At 35.6% G+C, this 25,564-nt stretch overlaps 2 protein-coding genes, 1 long non-coding RNA gene and 1 pseudogene across 4 annotated transcripts; 2 read left to right on the top strand and 2 right to left on the bottom strand.

The window, feature by feature from the left end:
* The first annotated feature begins 1,264 nt into the window (after positions 1–1,264).
* Positions 1,265–1,853, top strand: LOC132058472 (uncharacterized; annotated as a pseudogene).
* A 2,568-nt stretch (positions 1,854–4,421) lies between these two features.
* LOC132057070 (uncharacterized) lies at positions 4,422–7,052 on the bottom strand. 2 transcript variants are annotated; one of them, XR_009415064.1, is made up of 4 exons: positions 6,072–7,051; positions 5,853–5,981; positions 5,304–5,775; positions 4,422–5,221 (listed from the first exon to the last, which is right to left on the bottom strand). It is a non-coding gene; the product is annotated as an uncharacterized LOC132057070 (long non-coding RNA). The 2 variants fall into 2 exon arrangements; XR_009415063.1 differs by having other exon boundaries at positions 5,304–5,981; positions 6,072–7,052.
* A 1,120-nt stretch (positions 7,053–8,172) lies between these two features.
* Positions 8,173–13,715, top strand: LOC132057068 (alkaline/neutral invertase A, mitochondrial-like). Its single transcript, XM_059449507.1, has 6 exons — positions 8,173–9,274; positions 10,452–10,617; positions 10,898–11,109; positions 12,308–12,801; positions 12,944–12,992; positions 13,159–13,715. The coding sequence occupies exons 1-6, from the start codon at positions 8,474–8,476 to the stop codon at positions 13,483–13,485; spliced, it is 2,049 nt and encodes a 682-aa protein (XP_059305490.1). The 5' UTR covers positions 8,173–8,473; the 3' UTR covers positions 13,486–13,715.
* Positions 13,716–14,027: 312 nt separating this feature from the next.
* Positions 14,028–19,886, bottom strand: LOC132057069 (gibberellin 2-beta-dioxygenase 2-like). The gene is made up of 3 exons (XM_059449508.1): positions 19,322–19,886; positions 15,804–16,161; positions 14,028–14,512 (listed from the first exon to the last, which is right to left on the bottom strand). Exons 1-3 carry the CDS (start codon positions 19,708–19,710, stop codon positions 14,246–14,248), a joined length of 1,014 nt encoding a protein of 337 aa, XP_059305491.1. The 5' UTR covers positions 19,711–19,886; the 3' UTR covers positions 14,028–14,245.
* Between the last annotated feature and the right edge of the window lie 5,678 nt (positions 19,887–25,564).

Below are 25,564 nucleotides of genomic sequence, written 5' to 3' on the forward strand. Positions count from 1 at the left end.
TACAACAAAAGATAGAAATTTATCAGTCAAATAGACTTTTTCTTTTCAAATATGTTATGATCGAGGGTTGTATATATACTCGAATAATACACAAATTAGAAGCTTGTACTTAAGCAAGAATGCCCAAATGAATTGGAGACGACTAATTCATCAATATAACTATAAGGTCTTATTCAAAAAAAAAAAAAATAGTCGGAAGGATAATCCCCGACCAATATAGCAAATATATAAATTTGGAGGTACTTAAACCCGAATAAACTTATTATCCGTTCGAAAGCATTTAACCCAAATGGCAATTCATTCAAACTTTTTTTTTTTTTTACTGCAGGTAGAAAATAGCCACCAGAGAAATCTATATATAATATAAAGCTAGGCATAGACAAGGTGATGTGGCACCTTTCTATGAGTTAGAAAGCTATTTCTCTTTTTTCTCCTTTTTTTGACCTTTTATCTTTATATTTCCTATTAATTTATTTTCTCCTTCCTACATAAAAAATGTATTAATGGTCAATTATAAGGGTTGTACATTTTTATCATGAATGACTGTAACTGTTCCTTTTATTAGGAGAAGATAATAGTGAAGGGTGGTTAAGTGACAATAACTGCACACTCTTCATCTTCCTTTCCTTTTTTTTTTTTACCACTTACTATAATTTTAGTTACCCTCCTATTAAAAACTCCAAAGCTATTAGGAAAATATGATCACATTCCTGAAGACCATGTTATGGCTTTGGACTCGGTAAGTACTGTATTTTTCTTTACTTATCTTATGCCTACTCTTATGTAATTGTCTAAGTCTTATTTTTTTGTTGTCACATGTTTACTTATCGCACAACTGCCGGTAACATTCGATGTATTTGTGCGATTATAGACAAAGTCACAAATGAAAAAATCTCAGACGATAGATATGGTGCAAATTTTGTCCGAAACTATTTTTTGCACCATTTTTTCTGTAATCTATGTGTCTTTGGAGCTTGTGTCTAACAAATCTTGACAATGAAAGTACTTTGGGTGATACTTGCTGAAAAGGATAGCCATCAAAAAACTTCTTAAGTCTCACGGAATTGCAAAAATTTTCGTTGTTTGTGTCCCTTCTGTTCTTTACAAATTTATCCGAATAGTATTGGAGACATAAAAAATCTTGGAGTGTAAGTTCGGTGAAGCACCTCGGGAGCGGACTTGGAAGTAACGCCATCCGAGAAGAAAAGTTGTTTCAAGTACCTTGGGTCTATTGTGCAAGGCAATTTGATGTCACACATCGTATCGGGTAGGGTGGATGAAATGGAGGCTTGCTTCCGGAGTGCTATGTGACAAGAAGGTGCCACCAAAACTTAAGGGCAAGTTCTACAAAGTAGTGGTTAGGCCTACTAATGTATGGGGCGGAGTGTTGGCCGATTAAGATCTCTCACGTTCAAAAGATGAAAGTTGTCAAGATGAGAATGTTGAGATGGATGTGTGGCCACACCAGAAGTGACAGGATTAGGAATGAGGTTATTCGGGACAAGGTGGGAGTGGCCTCGGTGGAAGACAAGATGCGAGAAGAAAGATTGAGATGGTTTGGGCATGTAAAGAGGAGAGACACAGATGCCCCAGTGCAGAGGTGTGAGAGGTTGGCCATGGATGGTTTCAGACGAGGTAGGGGTAGGCCGAAGAAGTATTGGGGAGAGGTAATTAGACACGACATGGCGCAGTTACAGCTTACCGAGGACATGACCTTAGATAGGAGGGTTTGGAGGACCCAAATTAAGGTAGAAGGCTAGTAGATAGTCTCGTTATCCGTTCTTATTAGTAGTCGCATTATTGCAATATAATTTTTTGTGCTCCGATTTGTTATTATCTGTTATTTCCTATGCTTTGATTATCCTGTGTGCTCCGATTGTTGCTATTATCTGTTATTTCTGTGTTGTGATTATCTGTGTTATACGTTCTGCATTATTTCTTCCATATCGCTTTGAATCTCTTTTCCGAATCTCTTCCTTACTTCTTTTTATGCTTTTATTGAGCGGGGTCTTTCGGAAACTTGCCGTCCTCCTTGGTAGGAGTAATACTCTTGATCACGATGTGGGATTTCACTTTGGTTCTTTGTTGTTGTTGTTGTTGAGTATTGAAGTCATACCATAAAAAAATAAAATTTATCCGAATAATATTGATGTCATTGCATTAAAACATAGTACAAGTGAATTTTATAAGAATCACAAGAATTCTCAAGGCATATATATGGCCCGAGGAAAAGAAATCTAGAACGTAAATTAATTATAGTACTTGAATTTGTCTTTTCAATCATTGAAAAAATTGTTTCGTCTTGATTTTCATTATTAAATCTTCACTATCAATGAGGTGAAGAGCACTTTGTTATCCGCTCTTCAAATATCCAAAGCTGCAACAGTGTAGCACCTTTTGTTGTTTGTGGTGATTCACTTATTAAGGTTCGCTAAAGTAATTGTTAATTATTTTTATTGTTACTTCTCAATTGACGAGTTGTTTTTTTCTTAATTTTTTCTCATTTCATTTATACGCTTAATTACACTTTTCTCTTTTAATTTGGTCATAATAGTTATTGAGGGAATCATAAAGTGGTGACGGTACTTGCTTGGCTTGGTATTCAAGTGCTTGATTATTTGACTACATGAGGTGCCACTGGCATTTTCGCTTGCATATGATTTACGCAGAAAGCATAACATGTACTACCTAAACATTATACATGGAGATTTATTTCCCACACTCCCCTTTGATTATCTATGCCTTTAAAGTTTCTTATTGGATTTAGTTTAACGGAGTTTTTCCTTTTGTTTTTTTCACTATTGTTTAATTAATTTTTACTCTTATTGATGCCACAACCAATCTAAATTTAATAATGGAATATAACTGTTCAAATAACTTGTGTGTTATACTAAAGTCTCCGTAATTTAGTAATGCCAGCGCACGCATTACTGCAAAATATTATATTATATATATATATATATATATATATATGCATATTATATCTAAACACATTATCATAAAAGAAAACATATTATATTGATATGACTGATTATGATCCTCTTCATACTCATAAGAAAAGAATAGCGGTTTGCTTATCGTTTCGTTATACTTTTTTCTTTTTAGTGTTAATTTTATCATCTTTTTTTTAATTACTCATTTTAGTTTAAGAGTGCTCTTGAAAGAGTAAAGAAGGGTTTGACTCATGGGATTACAATAATGATCTGAGATTGCGCATTTTTTCTACGGGACTGAAGTCGTGAAAGCGTTTATAATGTCGGTGATATGTAGTAAGATTCCGTTTTTGAGCAGTGGTGAGTGAATACTTGCCACAATCAGTAATGGAAAGGAAATATCCTTTCAATTTGAAAAAACAACCTTTTATTCAATTTGATCCTTTTTTGTTGCTTTTCCTCACTATTATAGAAATATTTAATGTTTGCTGAACCTAAGATCATATTGTTTTGGTCTTTGTTTAAAGCATGCAGTAGATATTGCATTTGATGAGAATGTTCCCAATTACAAACAGATTACTACATTAGTGGGTTAGTTGAATATAGTATGTTATCATTAGTTAGTTACTACCAAAGGATGTGGTGCAGCGGATGAGCTGTGTCCTCCCTTAATCAAGGGTCTCGTGTTCGAGTTCTGGGTATGGAAAAATTCTTGGTAGGGAGCGCTTTCTTTCGAATGGGACTCTACGCGGCGCGAATTCGAATATAGTCGGGACCAATGCGGATACGGAACACCGGGTGAGAAACAAAAAAAAAATCATTAGTTGACTAAAATTATGTTTTATTCAACCGCCCGAAGCGCGGGTAAATTTACTAGTAAAGCTTAAAGGTAGCTTGTTCGGTCAAACATTATGCTTTTCAATAAAGAAACATAATGGTTCAGAAAAGTCATAATTGATAAATGACTGGAAATTAGGAATACACTTTTTAAAAGATCAAAGGTACAACAAAAAGCCTTAGATAAGATCAACAACGGAAAAATTGCAGTGTATCAACAAATTACTAATCTCAAACTAATCACCATCCAGAGCATCCCTTTGTTCTCATCAAAATTGCAGTGACCGGAAGATAAAGCTCTTTCTGGGTGAGTTCGATGGAATTAAACTAGAAGTCTTCTAAGCTATGTAATTCCTCTTCAAATCCCTCTGGAGCCTTCTGCGAGGACGAACGGAGAAGAGCTTAACAAGTTCATCAGTAGACATATCATGAAGACCATCAAGATCCACTCCTCTGTAACTGAATCACTCAAACGTTATCTTCTTTAATCAAGTTGCCCGGCAACTTCACTTTCAATGTCCATTATAGTTGGAGCAATATTTTGGTGCAAGTAGGAATGAATGCGGCTAAAGTGAAAAAAAAAAAAAAAAAAAACAAAGAGTTATTATGAAATCCTGAAAGCAAAAGAATTTCAAAGTTGATTGAAATGTCTCTGTGAAAGGATACAAACTCATGTCATTCGTTATAAACTGAGGATACATCAAAAGATCGGAAAAGCTGACCCCATCATATTATAAACCATCGAAAGGGACCGGCATGCCCGATCCCATCGTCAACCCAGGTTTAAATTCTAAACATGGTAAAATTCCACAAAAATAAATTATTGTCCAAATAAAAAGAGGGGAAGCTTAAAATAGCAACTGTACTATAAAAGTTGAGAACAAATACAAGGGCTAAGTGTTTGGAGCAGCTCCTGCAGCATGTGAAGGGTTAGAATCCTCACTTCCCGATCAATCCCTCGGTGCCTGGATATCTTCAAGAGTCAGTTCAACAGCTTCCAAATCGATTTCCGCCTCAAGCAGCGATGTGGGAAGGTCAAAATCATCAGCATTAGCCTCTTCGAGTATATCCCTTCGGGTTTCTAAGATGGCTAAATCACGATGGAGTCGTAATTTTTGGCATCGGGCTCGGAGGCTTTACCGAGAAACTTCAACATTGACAAGCTGGCCCTGAGTGTTGTTCAAATCATTCTCTAATCTAGCCACTTTGTTCTAAAGACAGACATAGGATGAAGTCAAAGTTTGAAGAGAGTTCTCCCGATCTCTTAGAGAGTTAGTTACATCTTCCAAGCGCATTCGTAAAGAGGCCTAGAGAGAATCAGAATCTCGAACTTAACTCGGAGCCTCTCTACTTCAACCCTCAGGCGGTCATTGTTCTCTTAGTTTAACTTCACGACGGGAAGGAGCAAAGGTCTGTGTAACGTCTGCAGTGGAAGTAGCAGCCACATGACCCTGAAAAAAGGGGTAATAAAAAAGGTCAACTAGAGACATAGGGGACTTGTGAACAAATTTGTAGGGAAGGTAGAATGAATACCTAAAGGAATATATTGGCTAGGTAAGCAAGTGAGGATTCGAAGCTCAGGAGGTTTAAGACGTGGTAATAAGCCCGAAGTTCCAATTTCAGCCGGTGGAACAACGATCCTTTGTGATGGTTCACAAGTTAGGACAAAAGGGCTTTCCTAGAAAATTTCGGAGGGAGAAACCTTGGGTTTCCCAAAGGCTTTCTTTGGAATCATCGGGCGAGAGATCCTTGGGACTGCCGACCTATTGTTGCTCATCGTCGTCATTAATGTAAACCACCCCGTGTTGAGCATTATGTTGGGCTTTACTCCATGCTTCAATAAGCCTACGACGGGTCCGCACTCTAGAACCAATTCCTACCGGAGAAGAAGTGGATGTATCTTTTAGCCTACGTTTTCGGCTGGAGGAAGCAGCGCTAACGATGTTTGACAAAGCTACTGTTCGAGTGAGGACTTTTCGGGTAGTAGACTTTCTCACAGGGAGGCCTGCAATGAGAAGATGAATGAAAAGAAGAGAAGGGGCACGAAGTTGTATGCAGTTAGTAAAGTTTAGCTTTGCTCACTGTGACTCTTTCCTCTCCATCAATCGGAGGTCATACTTCTCCAAGATTGGGTCATATTGGGATAGGCACGTAGCAGAGCGACTAACCATTCAAAAATTCAGACTAAAATCCCCAACTCAATAGGAACAGCTGAAAAAGAATGGGAATACAAAAAAAAAATAAGACTTGAATAAATGCGGAGTGTGATTATAATATAAAAAACCCTTGTAAAGTACTTACGAGTATTATTCCACGCTTCCGGAAATGGCTCGGGTGTAGAACGATGTAGTAGGCTAGTTCGGATCATCATAAACCTATAAGCCATCCCTAGTCAAAATCATCTTCCGGGTAGATCAGGCTGCGTCTGCCACGAGGAAATAGGTGCACTAATCCTCCTCGGAAAACCCAAGGAGAATACAGGTGCAATAGATGATCAAGAGAAAATGCAATTCCGGCTTGGTCGGCCAAAAGTTGAATATAGTAGATTAAGCGCCAAACCTGGGGATCAACTTGACCGATGCAAACTCGGTATTGACGGCAGAAGTCTTCAATAATCTCGTGAATTGGGAGTTTGAAACCTATTGCAAAAGGATACGTGTAGACCATAGAAAAAATCTCAATGTGGTTGTTCATCCTGGTTTCGGGGTTAACGGCGGCAATATCAACTTCTGGTGTGAAGTTGCAATCCTCACGAACCTTGGGAATAATGTCAGTAGTTATGAAGGAGTCAATTTCTTCAACTGATTGATGAAGTCCTCGTGATATTTGAACCCATATGGGAGAAAATCGGTAGCGTGAGAATTAAGATCAATCTCTTGACTTAGGGTGAGATTGGAGCATTTCCAAAACGGCGTTCAGGAGATGGAATGTCATCATGAGAAGAACGATTGGGAGAAGGGTGAGATGATGAGGCAGACATGGAGGAATCTTTTCAAGGAAAAACAATAAAGGAAAAGATGAAAGCAAGACGGGTTTTTAAGGAGTTTTACGAATAAGGAAAGAAAAGATTTGATTGAATTTGGGTTTGACCACTTTCCTTATTTATACACAACAATGGAAAGATGAATCGATTGGAATTCTAAGGGGCACTTCTTTTTATGAACGACAACTTTATGTCAATCATCATGATTGAAGGGTCGCCGACGTTCCGCAGTGGGAGCATTGAATCCTGATTTGACGATTTTTTTTAATGAACAATCCGAACGATTCTTTCTCCCTCCATAAATAAAGGATATTCTGGGTAACATTTCAAATCCACTGACTGACCTCAATTTTTTCGATCGGGAAGTGGGGGGACTATCTGTATACATGAAAAAATATAGCTTAACACGTGGCATGATGAGAGAGAACACGTGGCAGGTGAAGTCGAACAGTGCAGTGATGATTGATTCGACCGGGAGAATCAACCCCGTGTCAGCCCGGATCAAATTAATCAAAGCAGTCGGTACGGCTCATTTAAGAAGAATTAACGTTACCTAACCGGTCCAAATTCGAAGCTGGCGTTACGTTTCTGCATTAAAAGTAGCTTTTATTGATTATTATTGCTCATTATTTGGATAAATTAACAGCTCAAGGTTGATGCCTTACAACTATAAAAGGAGCTTAAAAGCTCAATGTAAAGGGTATTGAAAGACAATTACTTACACTCATTTATATAATTCAGTCTCTATTTCAAAGCAAAATTGTTCTACTATTTTTCTTTTGTTACGGATTATTATTCAATCTTCAAGGCTAAGTATCCAAGTGTTCCACCGGAGGAAAACTTATCAAACGATTCTCGCTGAGGCTCATTCAACCCAGGCCTTATTATCACTTTCATATCTAATATTTACCTGATTCCATTATTATACTGTCATTATTTTCTACTTGCTTATAACCAATCAATTCACGTATCCTTTAAACCACTAACAAATTTAACTGTACCTTTTTTGAGGTAAACAATACTTTTACCATATACCTAGCTATGTTTTGTTTTACCAATCATCAATATTCATATATTTAACTTTATGTAAAGAAAACACTTATTAGAGGTGATTTATCCGTTAAAAAAGATCGTAATTTACGTTAAGAAAAAATTGAAGTAATATGGTTTATCCATCATTATCGTGAGTTCAATTTGTTTGTTCTTTCATATCTGTACACAAAAAAGACGTGATCGAAATGACAATAGGTATTCCAGTAAAATCAATATAAGCGACAGAAAATCAGCAAACACGTGGAAAGGTCAAACATTAAAACCACAAAAACGACACCGTTCTGTTTAATGTCACACGTTAATGTTTTCAACACTGCATTCCAAGAAGCTTCATTCCAAAGTCTATATAAACCCCTTCACAAGTACCAACGCCAACTACCACATTTTACTGTTTGAAAAATCTCCTTTCTTGCTTCACACATACATTTCCCCATTTAAACTGTAAGTTTATATTGCTCTTTGCTTTATTCATTTCCATTCATTTTCAAAAGTAATACACTTACTTTTTTTATCTTTTGTATATCTAATTATCTTATTTATATAAATCTGTTAATTTGTTTTTCATAATTAACAGATCTATATCTGTGTATATACATCTTACAATTAGTTAGCTTGAAATTGGAACCATACCCATTAAGTTGAATTTGAGCAAAAAAAAAGTCAAGAAATGAATACTAGCAATTGTATAGGGGTATCAACTATGAAACCATGTTGTAGAATCCTAAGCAGTTGTAAAGGTTCATCCTTTTTTGGGTACCCATTTAGGAAATGTAACCATTTAGTTACTGATAATTTGTCGAAACCACACTGCAAACCAGATAATATAGATAGGGTTTCTAATTATGCAAATAGGGTTATAGGAGTTAGGAGGGTTATTGATTCGAATCAGAGTGTTTTTTGTGGATCCGATTCGAATTGGAGGCAGTCTAGGATTCTTTCGGGTCTTAATTTGAATAGGGAAACTAGGCTCGACTCGTTCATTGTAAATGTTGCATCTGATATAAGGAATCATTCAACTTCAGTTGAAGCTCAAGTTAATGAAAAGAGCTTCGAGAAGTTTTACATTCAAGGGGGCTTAAATGTTAAGCCTTTAGTTATTGAGAGAATAGAATCAGGTAAAGACGTAGGTAAAGTCGAAGAAGAAGTTAGGGCGGATATAAATGATGGATCGAATGTAAATATAAAACAATCTGATAATTATTTAAATGGGGAGAGTGTTTCTGAATCACCCAATGAGAGAGAGTTATCTGAAGTGGAAAAGGAAGCATGGAATTTGCTTAGGGGAGCAGTTGTAAACTATTGTGGCTTCCCCGTTGGGACTGTGGCAGCTAATGATCCAGCTGATAAGCAGCCGCTTAACTACGATCAAGTGTTTATACGCGATTTTGTCCCATCGGCTCTTGCTTTTTTGCTGAATGGAGAAGGGGAGATTGTCAAGAATTTTCTGCTCCACACTCTGCAGCTGCAGGTATGTATTTCTTACACAATGTGGCAAGTTTATAATAATGTGGTGTTGAAGTGGGTTTCTGTCATATTTATATGGAACTGTTACGTAATATTTTTATAATCATGTGAAACCATGGAATCATTCCATGTTTTGCTTTTTAACTTTGAGCTGTGTCATTTGAAGTCCAGAGTGTCATTTCTACAATTGGTAATGTAATATTTTTTAATAATCGCGTAAAACCATTTAAGCTTTCCTTTTCTGTTTTGAGTTGTGTCATTTCGACAATCGGTGTTGATTGCTGCCAATGATGCAAACTACCGTTTGTTTATGTTTTGAGAATCCGTTAAAGGACCTTGTGGGCATTCATGTGTGCATGTGTGTAGGATGAGAAATCTCGGAATCAGCTTGGCATTTCCACGAAGGATTGCTGCTTTATTTTGAAACGTTCTTAGACAAATGGACATTTCTCACTTAAGTTTTCATAGCAAAAATCTTGTTGAGTTCCTTGCTTGTGATAATCAACATTTAAGCATACTTCGTGTTCCTGTATTTATAAAGGAGGTGGTTGGATTTAAAATTTGAAGTTTTGATATGAAATTTGTGTTTGCTTATGACATTTTGAACAAAACTTCAACTTCAACTTGAGATTTTGATTTCAAATCCCAAATTCACCTAAAAGGTAGAATTTCAATTTCTTTTTTAATTGAAGATTTGACCCATGATTTTATTATTATTTCAAAAAAAAAAAAAAAAAAACACCATAATCTTATATTTTGCAAAAATGACCCGTGTTGATTTGTTGGACTAGCAAATATTTGTCAAATTGTGTGTATTTGAAAGTTTATAATAGCATGTAATCGCAAGCATTTATAAAAGGAACTTGGAGATATTCAATTTATTAATGTGGTGCCTTAGGATATGTTGATACGTTGTTTTGAACTATGATTTGCTCCTTTGGCAAGATTGTATAGGAGTTGGGGAAGTTTTGAGAGTTTTCACAAATTATTAGATTTTCATGTTTATGAGAAAAAATACAACTTTTGAAATCCAAATTACATGTCCAAACACAATTTCAACTTCAAATCTAACCTCTACCAAGATCATGATTTCAAGTTCGTGTCCAAACACTTACTAAGTCTTTTCTTGGCAAGTTGCAATCCTCATGGTAAGTTAAACATCTTTTTTCTGTGCTTCTTAGAGCTGGGAGAAAACTGTGGACTGCTATAGCCCTGGAGAAGGATTGATGCCCGCAAGTTTTAAAGTCAGAACTGTGCCTCTTGATGGAAGGAATGGTGAATTTGAAGATGTGCTGGACCCAGACTTTGGTGAATCCGCAATTGGGCGTGTTGCACCTGTTGATTCTGGTAAGAGGATAGTTCTACATAATGTGTTACTGTTAATTATTTCGCTTGACAATTAGTTGGCTCTTTCTGATTTTTGTTGCTTTATTACATTCATTTGCCAATATCAACGATTTGAACCCTTTATCAAATGATACTCATGGATCACGTCATGAGTGCGATCCCTGCTGCAGACAAAGCCTGGTAGTTAAGTGAGGAAGGGTAGAGGGGCGGGCCCATTATCCAAAACTCATGTTGAATGGGCGTGCTTGGATTAAGTGCTGATTTTGTTGTACTTTTACAGGGTTGTGGTGGATTATATTATTAAGAGCTTATGGAAGGATTACAGGGGACTATACTTTGCAAGAGAGGGTGGATGTGCAGACAGGAATAAGCCTGATACTTAACCTGTGCTTAAGTGATGGTTTTGACATGTTTCCTACTCTCTTGGTCACTGATGGTTCCTGCATGATTGATAGGCGGATGGGTATTCATGGTCATCCACTTGAGATCCAAGTAAGATAGCATACAAGATGGATTTAATCAGAATCTTAGTTGGCTCTGAGTTCAACAGGATTGCATGTTATTCTTTTCATAAGCTGCTCCTATTTTTCATAGTTCTGCTTTTGCGGTTATTTGCATTAGTGATTCTCTCAAGGTCAGCCTGGTGCACGAAAAATCTCTTTCACACAGGGTCCGATGAAGGGCCGCATCCTAAGGGATGTAGTGTAGGCAGCGTTCTTGATGCAAGCATCAATGGCTAATTCCACGGCTTGAACCCATGACCTATAAGTCACACGGGGACGACTTTACCGTTTCTCCAAGGCGGCTCCCCTTCATTAGCTTGTCTAATAACATGAAAGAACTTTCAGTGAAGTAATTCCTCTCTTTTTTTCCTTTTTTTTTTTTTTTTTTTTGGAAAAGGTAATTAATACCTTTCACAAAAGGAGCAGTAAGTGCTGCAAATCCGTACAGAGTGCGCAAAAATCCAAAAGCATATGCCTTGGAAGAATTCTATGAAATCAAGTGTTGAATGTGTTTCTTCTACAAGTTCCTCTTTACACCAAAAATAAAATGACAAAATACACTTGAACTTCATCTTTTGGATAGAGTTGAAGTTGTCTTCAAAGCATCTAGCATTCTTTTACACGAAACAGTCCACCAAATGCATGCAGGGACTGTGTACCACCACTGACTTCTTGCTTTTTCCTTCCCAAATCTGTGCCAATATCTCAATAGGTCGATGGTTGTCCCAGGCACGGCCAATTTGATGCCAGGAAAACTCAGAAACAAAATTCACTGAAGCATTTCTATGATGTCAAAAATTGTTGGGAGAGAATTGTCAGATGGTTTGGTTTATAGCAGGGGGATTGATTATCATATCCTTATGCTAGTCACCATGCGTTTAACTCTGATGTAGTATAGCCTAGCATGACATGAGTGCTGAGATGTTTTTTGAGGAAACTGACTTACATGGACATTTTGGTGTAGTGACACTAAGTATTATGCAGAATATGTTTTCTTTTCTACAGAAATACCGTCAAATTGGTGCTCAATCTTTGTTACATAGAATTTCTCCCGTACCTTGTATCTCAGGATGACTCTTAGCTTTTCCCTACTTTTGTCAGTCTGAGTAGTGTATGCTGTGTGGCTTATAGCTTCAGCTAGTATTATTTAGTTGCTGCTTTACTGAACTAATACATTATTTCTCCAGGCCCTGTTTTATTCAGCTTTACGAAGCTCTCGTGAGATGCTCACCATCAATGACTCCACAAAAAGTCTTGTTGCTGCCATCAATAACCGTCTCAGTGCACTATCATTTCACATGAGGGAGTATTATTGGTGTGACAGGAAAAAGATTAATGAGATATATCGCTATAAAACAGAAGAATATTCTACAGATGCTATCAACAAGTTCAATATCTACCCAGATCAAATTCCATCTTGGCTTGTGGATTGGATTCCAGAGATTGGTGGATATTTTGTTGGCAATTTACAACCTGCACAAATGGATTTTCGGTTTTTCACGCTTGGAAATATTTGGACCATTAATTCATCTCTAGGATCTCATGAACAGAATGAATCTATTTTGAATTTGATTGAAGACAAATGGGATGACCTTATGGGGCAAATGCCTCTAAAGATTTGTTACCCATCTTTAGAACATGAAGAATGGCGCATTATTACTGGCAGTGACCCTAAGAATACGTGAGGCTATAACTTCTCCCTTTTTTCTTTTCCCCCATCCCATTTCTATGTACCTTGTGGTAGCTTGTTTAGTACATTTGAAATACTCTGATGATCTAAAAAGGTTTGTTCACAAGCTTAATCAATTATGTGTTACCTGCAGCCCATGGTCATATCATAATGGCGGCTCATGGCCTACTCTACTATGGCAGGTAAACTCCCTATGAATTTCTTAGATCATTATGGGATTGAAATGAGAACAATGATATGCTAGCAAATAAATATATGTATCCGAATTCAGAACTAGAATTTGTGATGTTAATTTTTAGAATGTCCTTGATAAACCCTCTTAACCATCTTTAATTTTTCATTTTCTAGTTTACTCTTGCTTGTATTAAAATGGGAAGACCAGAATTAGCTCAAAAAGCGGTGGATTTGGCTGAAAAGAGGCTTTCAGCAGACCACTGGCCTGAATATTATGATACAAGGCATGGGAGATTCATAGGCAAGCAAGCTCGACTGCGACAGACGTGGACAATTGCTGGATACTTGACCTCAAAGAAGCTGTTGGAAAATCCAGACGTGGCATCCAAGTTGTTCTGGAACGAGGATTATGAGCTCCTTGAGAATTGTGTTTGCACACTGAGAGGAAATGGTCGTAGGAAATGTTCGCGCTTTGCTGCCAGATTTCAAGTAGGTCTCTAAAAGTGTCCTGCAACCTTTGCCATCAAAGGAGGAGGATTTTCTTGTTAGGAATTTAACCTTTAATGGCTTAACAGACAGTTTGTGTTCTCTATCAGCAAAATAAATTGTTAAAGCTTGTGTTGTAGTATATCATCGTACCTTTTGATTATATCAGAAATTTGACACTGGTAGGTGACATTCATCAATAAATCTTCTGATTTTGAATCTAAATATTCTTTATGTTAATGTTGGATGAAGTGTTTCATTTAATTATCAGTGTTTATGATTTCCTTCTTGTTGTTGTTGCTGCTTGCTAGTGCCTTTACCCCCAGCCACCTGTCCCCACCATTCCTCATTTTCTTAACAAGTTAACTCCGACCTCAATATGGTTAGTACTGACTTTGAACTTTCTATATACTAGAACTCCCTATCAGTGAAAATTGGGGGCGTTCCATTGAACCGAAACACTTGTCATTTCTCAGTCCAGTATCAGAAATTGTTTTATTGAAATGAGTGTTTTGACGAGTTTGAGTTGAAAGTTGAACCCACTGTGCTAATCAAGCTTCCAAAATAAAATTGCATTTACCTACTTCAAAGTACAAGAGAAAACCACATCCGCTTTCTTTTTTTAATTGAATATTAGAGCTAGTAGTCTTAGTAAATAGTTAAAACCCAGTAAACCAAGAGCAGAGGGAATGGGCTGACACAAAATTCCCCTTTGGGGATCTACAGAACCATTCAAGCCTCATTTTTTTTTCTCCTTCTAATAAAAGTATCGAGATCATTCACTAAGATCATCATGATCTGATTGTACCCTAAAGAAGTGGAGGCGAGTGTCTCCAAGTTTCCTGGAATAAGTAGCTTTCTTATACTCATCCCAAGTGAAAGGCCTGTACAGATTAGTTTTGTGTGGTGAGAGCAGCTCGGGGGGACAAGCTATCCTGGTATTGGTTGCTGGAGCACCAAAATAGGCCATTGACATCCTCGTTCGACAAGAATTCACCATCGCCCTATGCCTTACACTCAAAAACCTTCCGTTCGTCAGTGCCTGAAATCAAGAAACAGGGATTTATAAAGTGTACAAATCGGAAAGGGTTAGACTTTTTACTCCTTTGTATACCTAGAAGATTATTACTCCCGATCTCTGTGACTCTGCTCTTTCCATAAAAAGCAGGAGTAAAGTGGTAGCAAACGATCTTAAGGACCGACTTCACGTTAGTGTTAATTACTTGTGTACTTTCTTCAGACTCCAAAGAGAACTGACCCTGAAATGAATCACTCTTTCTGTCTACTAATATACTGTAATAGTACTATTGTGCAGAGTTAAACTAGTTTTTACTTTGACTATGATTTTTCAAACATCTCTTGAAGATTTTTAAGTTGTTGATGTTTGCATCATAGTACTTTTAATATGTAAATTTGAAAAAAAAATATTGTTATCAATATTTAAATTAACAGCTAAGTTTTAAATGCTTTCATCCTTGTAGTAATTCTTTTTGGCACGTAACGTGAGGAATACTAAGATGCATGTGGTTAGTACAGGAAAGCACTGAACCGAAATGGTAGTTGTCCACAACTATCAAGAGCTAGTTGGCTGTTCAGAGCATTCAAGATTGAAGAATACTCATAGAAAAGGTAGACGTCAACCTTTTGGAAGTAAATAGAGTAGGGCCCTCCAAAAATATGTTTGCAGAGAGGGTTCAGTTTTATCAGTGAAACTGGTCAGTTTAATCACAGTAAACATTGCCAGAGCTGTAAGGAACCTGTAGTTTGCTAAGCCCCAAAATCTGTAGCATTAATCACTTCACTTTAATTTTCAGTATCTTTCCCCCTAGAGCACTTGTAGCTATCACGCATGTCAATTCAAGCTAACATCATTCAGCATCAGTTCAGTCCATTTCTAGAGTTTTATTATTGTTATTAATTGAGGATGGGGCTATGATTACCATGCATGACAAGCACTTTGTAGCTACTATTGAATCAGAAATGAAAAAAAGAAAGGGATCGTGACTAGACTAAGGTCTAGGACCACTCTAATTCTTGACATGTTTAATCTTGAATTTGCACCTCTGTAACAAACAATTAAGTAGGTACTCCTTCCGTTCCAAGTCACGTATCTTACTTTTCTTTTTAATTTGTCTCAAAATGAGTGTTTTTTTTTATACTTAATAAGTTGACAATTCAAACATTATACATAACAAGTTTAAAAGGATAATTTAGTACGTTACACACATCTTTAATTTTGGACTACAAGATTCGAAAGTCTTTTTATTTCTTAACTTTCGTGCCTGGTCAAAGTAAGAGACTTATATTGAAACATAGGGAATGATTAGTGTTACCTGTAGCGCGTCGCCCACATTGACACAGAAGGCAGTAGAAGGGTGAGGAGAGACAGGGACCCAGGAACCATCTTCATGAGGTGAGATTTGAAGGCCAGGAACATCATTGGATCTCAAGATGGTCAAGATCTGAGGGTCAGTATGCTCTCCAAAACCAATTCTATTATTTCTAGTATTGTGAAGTTGTAGGAGTTGCAGTGGAGGATAGTGATTGAGCCTAAGGAGAGAGTCTGAATCTGAGTCCCTAAGGAAGTTGCTAAACACTGAGGTGTCTGAGACCCTTAATCCTTCTGCCATCAGCTCTAATATTTCACATGCCAACTCCCTAACTGCTTCTATGTAACCATTCACTGCCCACCTGTCACCAAACATGTTTAAATTATGTATGCTCTTGTAATCATGTGTCATTCTTGAACTACTAATATACAGCACCCTTCTCCAAACTAAATCAGATCAAAAATGGAAAACAAAATACCACATTTTATTTCAACAGTATATGATTCGTAAAATATTGGTAGCTTAATGAAATTTTCTTGATTTAGTAAAAGTAGTTTGGATTGGGCTCTCCTTCACCTATTTCTGGGAGATTCTATACTTGCAAGTTTCAAAATCGATATGCTATTATCTTTTTTAATTAATCTCTATGGACCTTATATCTGACAGGTCAATCCTGCTGATTCTGTATCATTATGTGCTGTTTCTCAGAGAGTACTAGTTTTACAGTGCTATAAATTAGTATTATCATCATATCTATTCGATTTTCCCTTTACGTGTAGTTTCATACATGGCCCTATGTGTTGTAGTTTCATCGGGCTGGACACAGAGTTTAAAAAATAAAATTAATTTCTGAATTTTGTAATCTTAAATTTAAAATGTATGTAGTATATTAAAGTATCCTTTAAATCTCGCGATCTTAAATATGTCTGATAAGATGTTGAATTTAAAGAGTTACTAAATATAGGATTTTTGAAACAGACTAAAAAGAAAAGTAAGAAACATTATTTGAAACGGATGAAATATTTAATTTAAGACATAGTTTGACTGAACACATTTAACAAAAATATTTATTTTGAAATTTAAAATCTTAAATACGCCATAATATTTATTTGATAAGAAAAAATTGTTACAATATGAGAATCTTAAGTTAAACTACGTACTTCAATATTTAAAATCATAAGTATCATATTTCTTGGAACATACTAATAATGAAATAATGTCATCCTTCTTGGAATTAAACCGTTGAAGGATATATGTCTACAACTCCACATGCCATCCCATATGCTAGGAACTTCTTAAAGGTATACAGACTTCATTAAACTCCTGGTTCTCATTGTCACATTTTTAAGTGATATATGCTTTACTTTCCTTACTAGATGATCCTAAAGTACTCCATATTTTCCACTCTCTGTTTAATTTAACAAATTTGTATGCATATATTCTCACCAATCTTGCTTGAACCTCTACTTGTCCTCTAAACATGTATACATATAGTAGCATGTGCTTTTCACTCAAATTGTTAGAATATTGTCAAACAAATTCAAAGAAACATCTCTATCCTATATCAAATAGAGAAAGTACATGACAACTGTGAATTTTAAAGAAAACTTCTGAATGTATTTTTGTTGCATCATTGTGTAACAGAAGCCCACACTTATGGGAGAAATTAGGAATCCACGTGACTATGGTCCAAGAGAAGCACGTGTTGCTTCAAGTCAAAAATCGTACACTAGAATTAGCAACTTGTTTAAATATAAACTGCACCAATTGTGCATCAGATATATGATAAGTACTCCAAAGGTCTTTAGCCCATCGATCGAGGCCCTGCTTTTCAGTAGTTAAATATCTAACCAATCATACAAGAGTCAACAGGTTACTGTCCTAAAATAGACGGGTTTTACGGACATCATCTGCTTAAACATTCATGTTTGAGTTACAACAAACGTTAAGACAATAAGTTACTTTGTTAGTACTACTCTTTATGGGAAAATGAAAAAAAAAAAAAAAGTCAAATATTTTAAACGTAGAAAGTACAAATGACATTTAAAGAGAGAACAATGAGCATGATGAATTTTGATATATAAAAGGGTGCATGGTGTCTTAGCTATTTTTGATCAAACATGGCGGAGACACATTCAACAATGCTACAGCTGGCGCAACATGCCCAATGCCTACACAAACTAAACTAGGTCCATCTCCTTAACCAAGAAATTAACTTGTGTACAATGTAAAATTTATTAGTCTCACTTCACTAAACTAAATCCTATAACTCTACTACTAGATCCGCTTTATAGAAAGAATATCTCTAGCTATTCCAAGTTCCCTTGTTAAATTGCTAACCCCATTTGAAGATAACTTTTTTTTTTTTTTTTCACTTCTGGAGATAGGTCAGATTCTTAGTACTTTCATTGGTGAATGCATGAGCTGTGTTGTGATTCATATGTTCAATACAATAAGGAGCCATTTGGACGTGGTTTGAAATCATGATTTCAATCATATTTGGACATGTAATTTGAATATTATAAGTTGTATTTCTCTTATGGACATAAAAACCCCACAAGTTCAAAACATTCTCAATTCTTATACAATCTTATCAAATGAGTAGGTCATAATTCATAACAAGATTAATACGCTACTAGAAGGCCTTTCTAAAAAAAAAATACAACATCAATTGATCAAACTTTAATTCAATAAAAATAAAAATTTAACATGAATAGTAATGTAACTACTCTTTAATATAATACTCCCACATGATAGACATAAATAAAGGTTGGTGGAAGTTAATGAGGTTGGTAAATGGTTGGCGAGAGTAATTGTTAAAAGTATTTACCAACTTATGAATTTTTTTTTTTTATAAATATAAACTTATGGGTCAAATTTTATATTTAAAATTTTTGAAATCATAGTTTAAAACCATAAGATGAAATGCATGTCCAAACGCTGATTTCATCTCATGATTTCAAACCGCATATCCAAACCCCTACTAAATAGGTGAAACAGACGATATCCAATGTCCTTAAAGTGTCAGAAAGTGTAATCTTAAATTGATCGTAACCTTACAGAAAAGATATATAGATATATACATAGACAAACAGAGTAACAGTAGTAGAGGTCCTCATCTAAGTCTCCCATCCTTTCCTGGACCACCTTATAACAAGGATGTTTACATGAACATTTTATTAAACTTGAAGAAAAGAAGGCCACATAACTTCGTGCTTGTTAAGACTTAGTTTCCACATAAATTAAATCCATTATTATAAAAGCATATCCCTGTGTATTACTATCTCTGCATTTGTTTAGTATCTTACTATTTTGCTGTATGATTTTATTTTAAGCCGAAGGTCTATCCGAAACAATCTCTCTACCCGGTCTACTTACATCCAATCCTTCCAAACCCCACTTATAGAATTACACTGGGTATGTTATTGTTGTTGTTGTAGTATAAAAGCATATGTCTATAACTTGCATGATATCAAACTTTCACCATAAAATTACATAATACATGAAAAGGTAGAAGGTACCTAAAGAGGGTTGGGTCATTGGAAATAGTATTGGATCTTTGAGAGATAGACAAAGGGTTGGTGTGAAGAAGCAAATATTCAACTTCTCCATAATCTCCATTGATCCCTATGTTCTTGCAGCCATAGCCATAGGGATTTGTCGGTCCAGCACGTTGTTTTTGTGAAGCCGGTTTAGAGAAAAAACCGTAGCTTTCATCTTCCATTGCTTTGATTACTTGTTGAGGGACACCATGGTTGATGACTTTGAAGAAACCAAAGTTTTCAGAGGCTTTAACAATGAGCTTTGACACTTCCGATCTTTCGGCCATAAGGTCTATGATGGGAAGCTCAATGTCACGTAATTTTTCTTGTCGGCTAGACGGCGGAGTAAGCTGATGAGCCACCACCATGATGGAATGGAACAAGAAGAAGAAGAAGAAGAAGAAAAAGAAGTATAGTTAGAAGAAAGATAATAGCAAAAAAGAGAGTGAAGAGAAGCTGATAATCATATGTTATACTCCATATACGTATATATAGAGTGTGGATTTAATACCCTGCCCCCTTCTAGTACTCGCTCTGTCAATCATAAAATATCCTTGTAGCTATAAAATTATCTCATTTAGGGTAAAAATTGAAGTTTAAACTTATGATTTCAAATATAAATAAGTATCATTCTTTTTTGAATAAATAATAATAAAAAATATATATTACACTTTTGTTTAATTTATGTGATGGATTTTTCTGTTTGATTTTGTCCCAAAAGAATGATATATTTTTATATCTAAAAATATTTAACCTTAAATTTTTAATTTTATCATTAATGAGAATTTATATCCATACAAATACTTATGTCTTTTTTTTTTTTTTTTTATCACAAATTTAAAAAATTTCTTAAAATTTCATGAAAAGTCAAAATGCATCACATATAGTGAGACAGGGAAGTACATAAAATGGGACATGAAGAGCAGTAGATCGGTACGAAGAGGGAGAATCTATGAGAAGGGGATTGTAGAAGATATGGAGAGGAGGTGGGATCTGTGGAGAAATAACTTTTTTTAAGGATTCTAGAATCACACACCATTGCTTGAAAAGTACAAGAAGCAAATTCATGTCATTCAAACGTTAAAGAAAAAAGGCCATTGACTTTCTCATTTTCCCCTTTGTTGACAAGATTTATTTTAAATTTTTGTATGAGATTAGATATAATAGTTTACTTTCTATAATATTATTCTATTCTAAAGTTTGGTATACTCTCAAGTTGTATATATAATCCTCTTCCTCAATACCAATTTCATTTTCATTATTAAAATTTTTGATGAGATTGTTTATTGTTAGGCGTATGCATTTCTTGTCGAATATCTTAGGTGTATTTGGATTATAATATAGTGTTGAGATCAACTTTGGTTTCTCTCTATACACCAGTTTCATCTTTGCGAAATTTGAAATTTTGAAATGATAATACTTGTGTGTATATGTTTTTTATACGCACGCACATCAACAATATAGGTTTAAGACGATAAAAATGTATACTAATATAATGCAAGCATAGTTTTAAAGTGCTAAAATATTTGGGACGTGTTAATAGGCATCGAAGAAATATGGAGTACATGTTTTTCAACTTTCTTGAATGAAATCTTGCAAGAGCAATAAGTGCACTATCATTCTCCACATAACGTGTATGAGAACTTAAACAAATTATTAGATACCAAAACCATTTGTTTTTGTTTAACAACAAATACCAATATTACTTAAAGCTGCCAGCGAGAAATTGCCTGGCCGACACTCAGTATTTTCTTTCCAAATTTAAAAACAAAATCGGTTGTGCTATTATGCAGAGGCGGATCTAAGATTTAAGTTTTAGGGGCTCAACATCTTAAATTTTTAGCACTAAATCATTATATTTCTAAAGTTATGGGTTCATATCTACTATTTATTGTAATTTTAGTAAATTTTTACACATAAATTTATACCCCGCAACGAAAGTTTGGGGTTTAATTGAACCCCAAGTTATAGAGCTCCATCCGCCACTGCTATTATGAATACCATTGCTATTCTAATTGCAGGATGTGTGTATATAATAGAAAATCTGCATGAATTTCAGTTGCAGAAGAAAAAACTGGATGTGCAACTTGAGAATCATTCAATGTTAAGCTATATAGCTATAGAATTTACCAAAAAAAAAAAAAAAAAAAAAAAAAACTATAGGTTAACTGTGTCCATATTTTGAATGAACAGTAAAGTGGACTAATAATTGGACCCAACAAGGAAGCTTCCGAATCTCTTTTTACCCTAATCAACATACTATATACTCCTATAATATAATAGCATAAACAGAAAAGGGCCAAATATACTCCTGTACTATTGGAAAAGGGTTAAATATACCCTTTGTTATACTTTGAATCCAAATATACCTCTACTGTTATACTATTGGTTCAAATATACCCCTCTTCCGTTAAGTTTGTCTAAAGTGGACACCCAGTCCTACGTGGCAATGACATTTGATGAGGTGGAAACGCCCCTAACCCATTTTGTTTCTCACCTCTCTAATTGTTGTTCCACCACTATAATTTTCTTTACTTCCCTGCACGACCACCACCATTGACAAGAAACATTTCCCATTGTGGTCCCAAATATCCCATGCAAGTCTAAGAAGCGAAAAGAAAATGTGAAACTTAAAAGTTAATTAAGAATGTAACGATTCTAGTACTCCTCCGGAAGAATCTCATTAGCCAACAATGCATCGATCATTCCAAAATAAACTCGATGTGCAAAATGTTTCATAGAAACTTTAGGACACCACTCAAGCACAACTCCATTCTTGTTATTGTATCAATTCTCTCATAAGTTCTTAGCACCAATTACAGCCTCAAGGAAAATTTTATGAGTTGTAAGAGCTCAATGAATAGGACCTACCATCCCACCAACCCCCAAAGATATTGCCCTCCCTGGAAAATCAAGAACACGGAAAGGTTGAAAAAGGCACCTCCCACAAATCAAACGAGAATAATTTTGGATTTTAATCCTGGATCTTCAATGACTTCTGAAGTCTTCCCATTTAAATTTGTTAATGGTGGCAATGGTGGTGGAAGTAAAGAAAATTTTAGTGGTGAAAGAACAATTAGAGAGGTGAGGGACAACATGGGTTAGGAGCGTTGAGGTGGCATGCCATCTCATCAAATGTCATTGTCATGTAGGACTGGATGTCCACTTTGAACAAACTTAACGGAGAAGGGGTATATTTAAACCAATAGTATAACGGCAGGGGCATATTTGGACCCAAAGTATAACGAAGGGTATATTTAGTCATTTTTTAATAATACAGGGGTATATTTGGCCCTTTTCCGTAGCATAAATGTAATAGCATAAAACTTTGGGAAGTGGGTGTTTGTTGTCAAATTTCAATTAGTATATCCTTTTTCTAATAAAATAATGATTGACTACGAAGAAAATATTGTAAGGAATTGAAATGACAAACCTACTTTAATTTATTCTGTAATCAATCTTTTATAGTAGTAGTAGATATTATCTTTGTGACAGTTACAAGGTAAGGGGGATGTTGGGTGTTGAGTACACTCGAGTTTATCGAACACCAAAAAATTGGTCAAAGCCTACACATTCTGAGGTTTACTTTCGTAGAATTAGGACATTCAGCATTCCAATAATAATCAAAGTCTTCAATTTCTCTGTGTGAAAAGAAGACCTAATGACAATCAACTCTTATACTGTTCAATAGGAAAAACATCCGCTGGTTTCAAATAACTCTTCTTGTTTGATGACAGTTTAATGTTTTATCGTTCTTCTTTGTTCAAAAGGATCTACTTATATTAACATAAACGGAAAGGATCATCGTGATGTGTCATAAGTACATCAGTACAGAGTGGCTCATATAGCCATTCCAACAATACAACATGATGACAACGACCTTACGTATGTGGTTCCAGTCAAGTACCGGTAATTATAAACAATGTTAAGTAAATAATGTAAGTTTGGTCAATTGGTCTAGAGAAGAGAGATAGTACCTCCTTAGCATCGATGGATATTTCGAGGGAGTCATAGAGAGACATTTGGCAAACCTAAGAACTTGTAGGAGTGCTATTAATTCAACATGCACAGTTGTAGTGTCATATGCATCTCGAATCACACTTCCCGTTCCACTTTCCCTAGTATTTCCAAGTGCAACATCATCTGAATAAAGCTTATAGGAACTTGAAGGTGGAGGAGTCCATTTTATGGGAGTGACAATTTTAGGAATAGGAATGGGATTTCTTGTATTAGCAACAAGGTAGTAATTCACATGCTATAGTAAACGCATTTGTTGTGCGAACTGGTAATCATTTATGACAAAAGACGTTATCGTTTCGAGTGACCCATTATTTGCCATGAACCAAAAAGGAATAAGATAGAAGTGGATATTCCACGATATTGCAGGGGAGGATTAGTGTGAATGAGGAGTTTAAGCCAATTAAGTCGAAGGGAGCGGGTTTTTACTTGCTCAATTAGTAATCAAAGTGTCAAAGCCTAAGGAGGATTAGAGAGTTACAGCTTGAGGATATTCTAATTAAAAGAATATGGGTAATAGTTTCAGGCACAGAGGGTCGACATAGATAGAAAGTGGAAACAACATGTAATCCAATATGATTTAAATAATATACAGTAGCCAGAATGTTTTTTTTTTTTTTTTTTTTAAAATTTTTAAATCTAGCTGGATGCCATTTTATTTCATAATCAGCAAGTTACATGCAGCAATCCAGAAAGGATTCTGCATACAGCCAGCATGGTTACATAACCATAAAAAGCAGTATTTAATTTTGATAAAATGCACAACATCCAATTCCAACCAAAAGATAGAGTAATTACTGTTTTGAAAGTTACATGGTAATTAGGCAGAATAAGTGCCCAAAGCGGTTTTCTGGAGAGATTTGGTGTGTAGCCACATAAATATTGGAGTATTACTTTGGGTGAGAAGGAAATCAAGTACAGCCAAACCTCTCTATAACAACATCGTTGGGTCCGAAATTTTTTGACTGTTATACAGAATTGTTGTTATACACCTATAACAACATTTATAATAGTTGACTGTTATAGGCAAAAAAGAGTCATAAAATCTAGTTTTTTTAATGTTGTAAAAAAATAACAAATTATTTAACTTTTAAATATCAAAGATATGAATGCTTCACTGACTGAACATTAAAGAAAGTTAATACTTGTGTGGGCCAACTCAGTGCTGGACTTTGACCTAAAGCATGGGCCAACTCACTGCTGTATTTGTGTGCAGTGAGTGGCACAGCTTTATTCTCGTATCTGCCAACGGTACCGCAAGGTTCACGAGAGAGCGGATCACGAGATCATGTCTCTATACGTTTTCGAAAACAGCTTTGACAATCATCAAAACACGAATGCACTTGGAAATACCAAGATGGTTAATAATTACATTACCAAAAAAAGCAGATAGCTATTATAGGGAGGGGTGATTTTACAAAGAGCGTACTGTTATAAAGTTGATTGTTACTGTTATAGGTAAAATGCTATTATGGAGAAGTAAAATATAACATAAAAAATCAGCTCGGAAAAATCTTAGTTGTTATAGAGAGGTCTAACTGTAATTCAAATGAAAGAGTGGAAATTCCATTGTCCATCTTGTAAGAAGGTGGAAATCTTAGCTGATAGATTCCTCCTTAAGTGTTATCTTTTCTTGTCACGACCCAATTTAGCTAAGTCGCGCGAGCACCTACCTTTCCCACCTTGATCGGTGAACCCTTATCACAACAATTGCAAAGTAAAAAATAAACAAATAAACAAGCGGAAGAGATAAGAATCATGTAAGTCTAACGATAATCATATAGAAATGTGCGGAAGTAAGAAAATATATCAAATCCACCCAGAGTCTGGTCTAACCATACAAGAGCCTCTAAATAGATACTACAAGTCTGAAAGTAACCAAATACATCAAAAGTCTGAATATGTCTCGGAATATGAAATAAGACATGAATCTCTAAGGCGGCGGACGTCCCGAGCTCACCCTGTAAGACTCTAAGCCGCAACTCAGATCCACAATCAGCCACGAGAAATAGAGGTCGATCTTATCTGGAACTCTGCATTCATAAAAGAATGCAGCAAGTGCAGGTCAGCACAAACAACAAGTACTGGTAGGTATCATAAGCCGACTAAGTTTAACTAACACATATCAAGTCAATAAAGTAAGATAAGCAGGTAAATCAAAAAGGTATAAGTCCAACACGAGCCATAATCCAAGTACACATCATC

The sequence above is a fragment of the Lycium ferocissimum genome, chromosome 5, assembly GCF_029784015.1.
Source record: "Lycium ferocissimum isolate CSIRO_LF1 chromosome 5, AGI_CSIRO_Lferr_CH_V1, whole genome shotgun sequence".
Lineage (NCBI taxonomy): Eukaryota > Viridiplantae > Streptophyta > Magnoliopsida > Solanales > Solanaceae > Lycium > Lycium ferocissimum.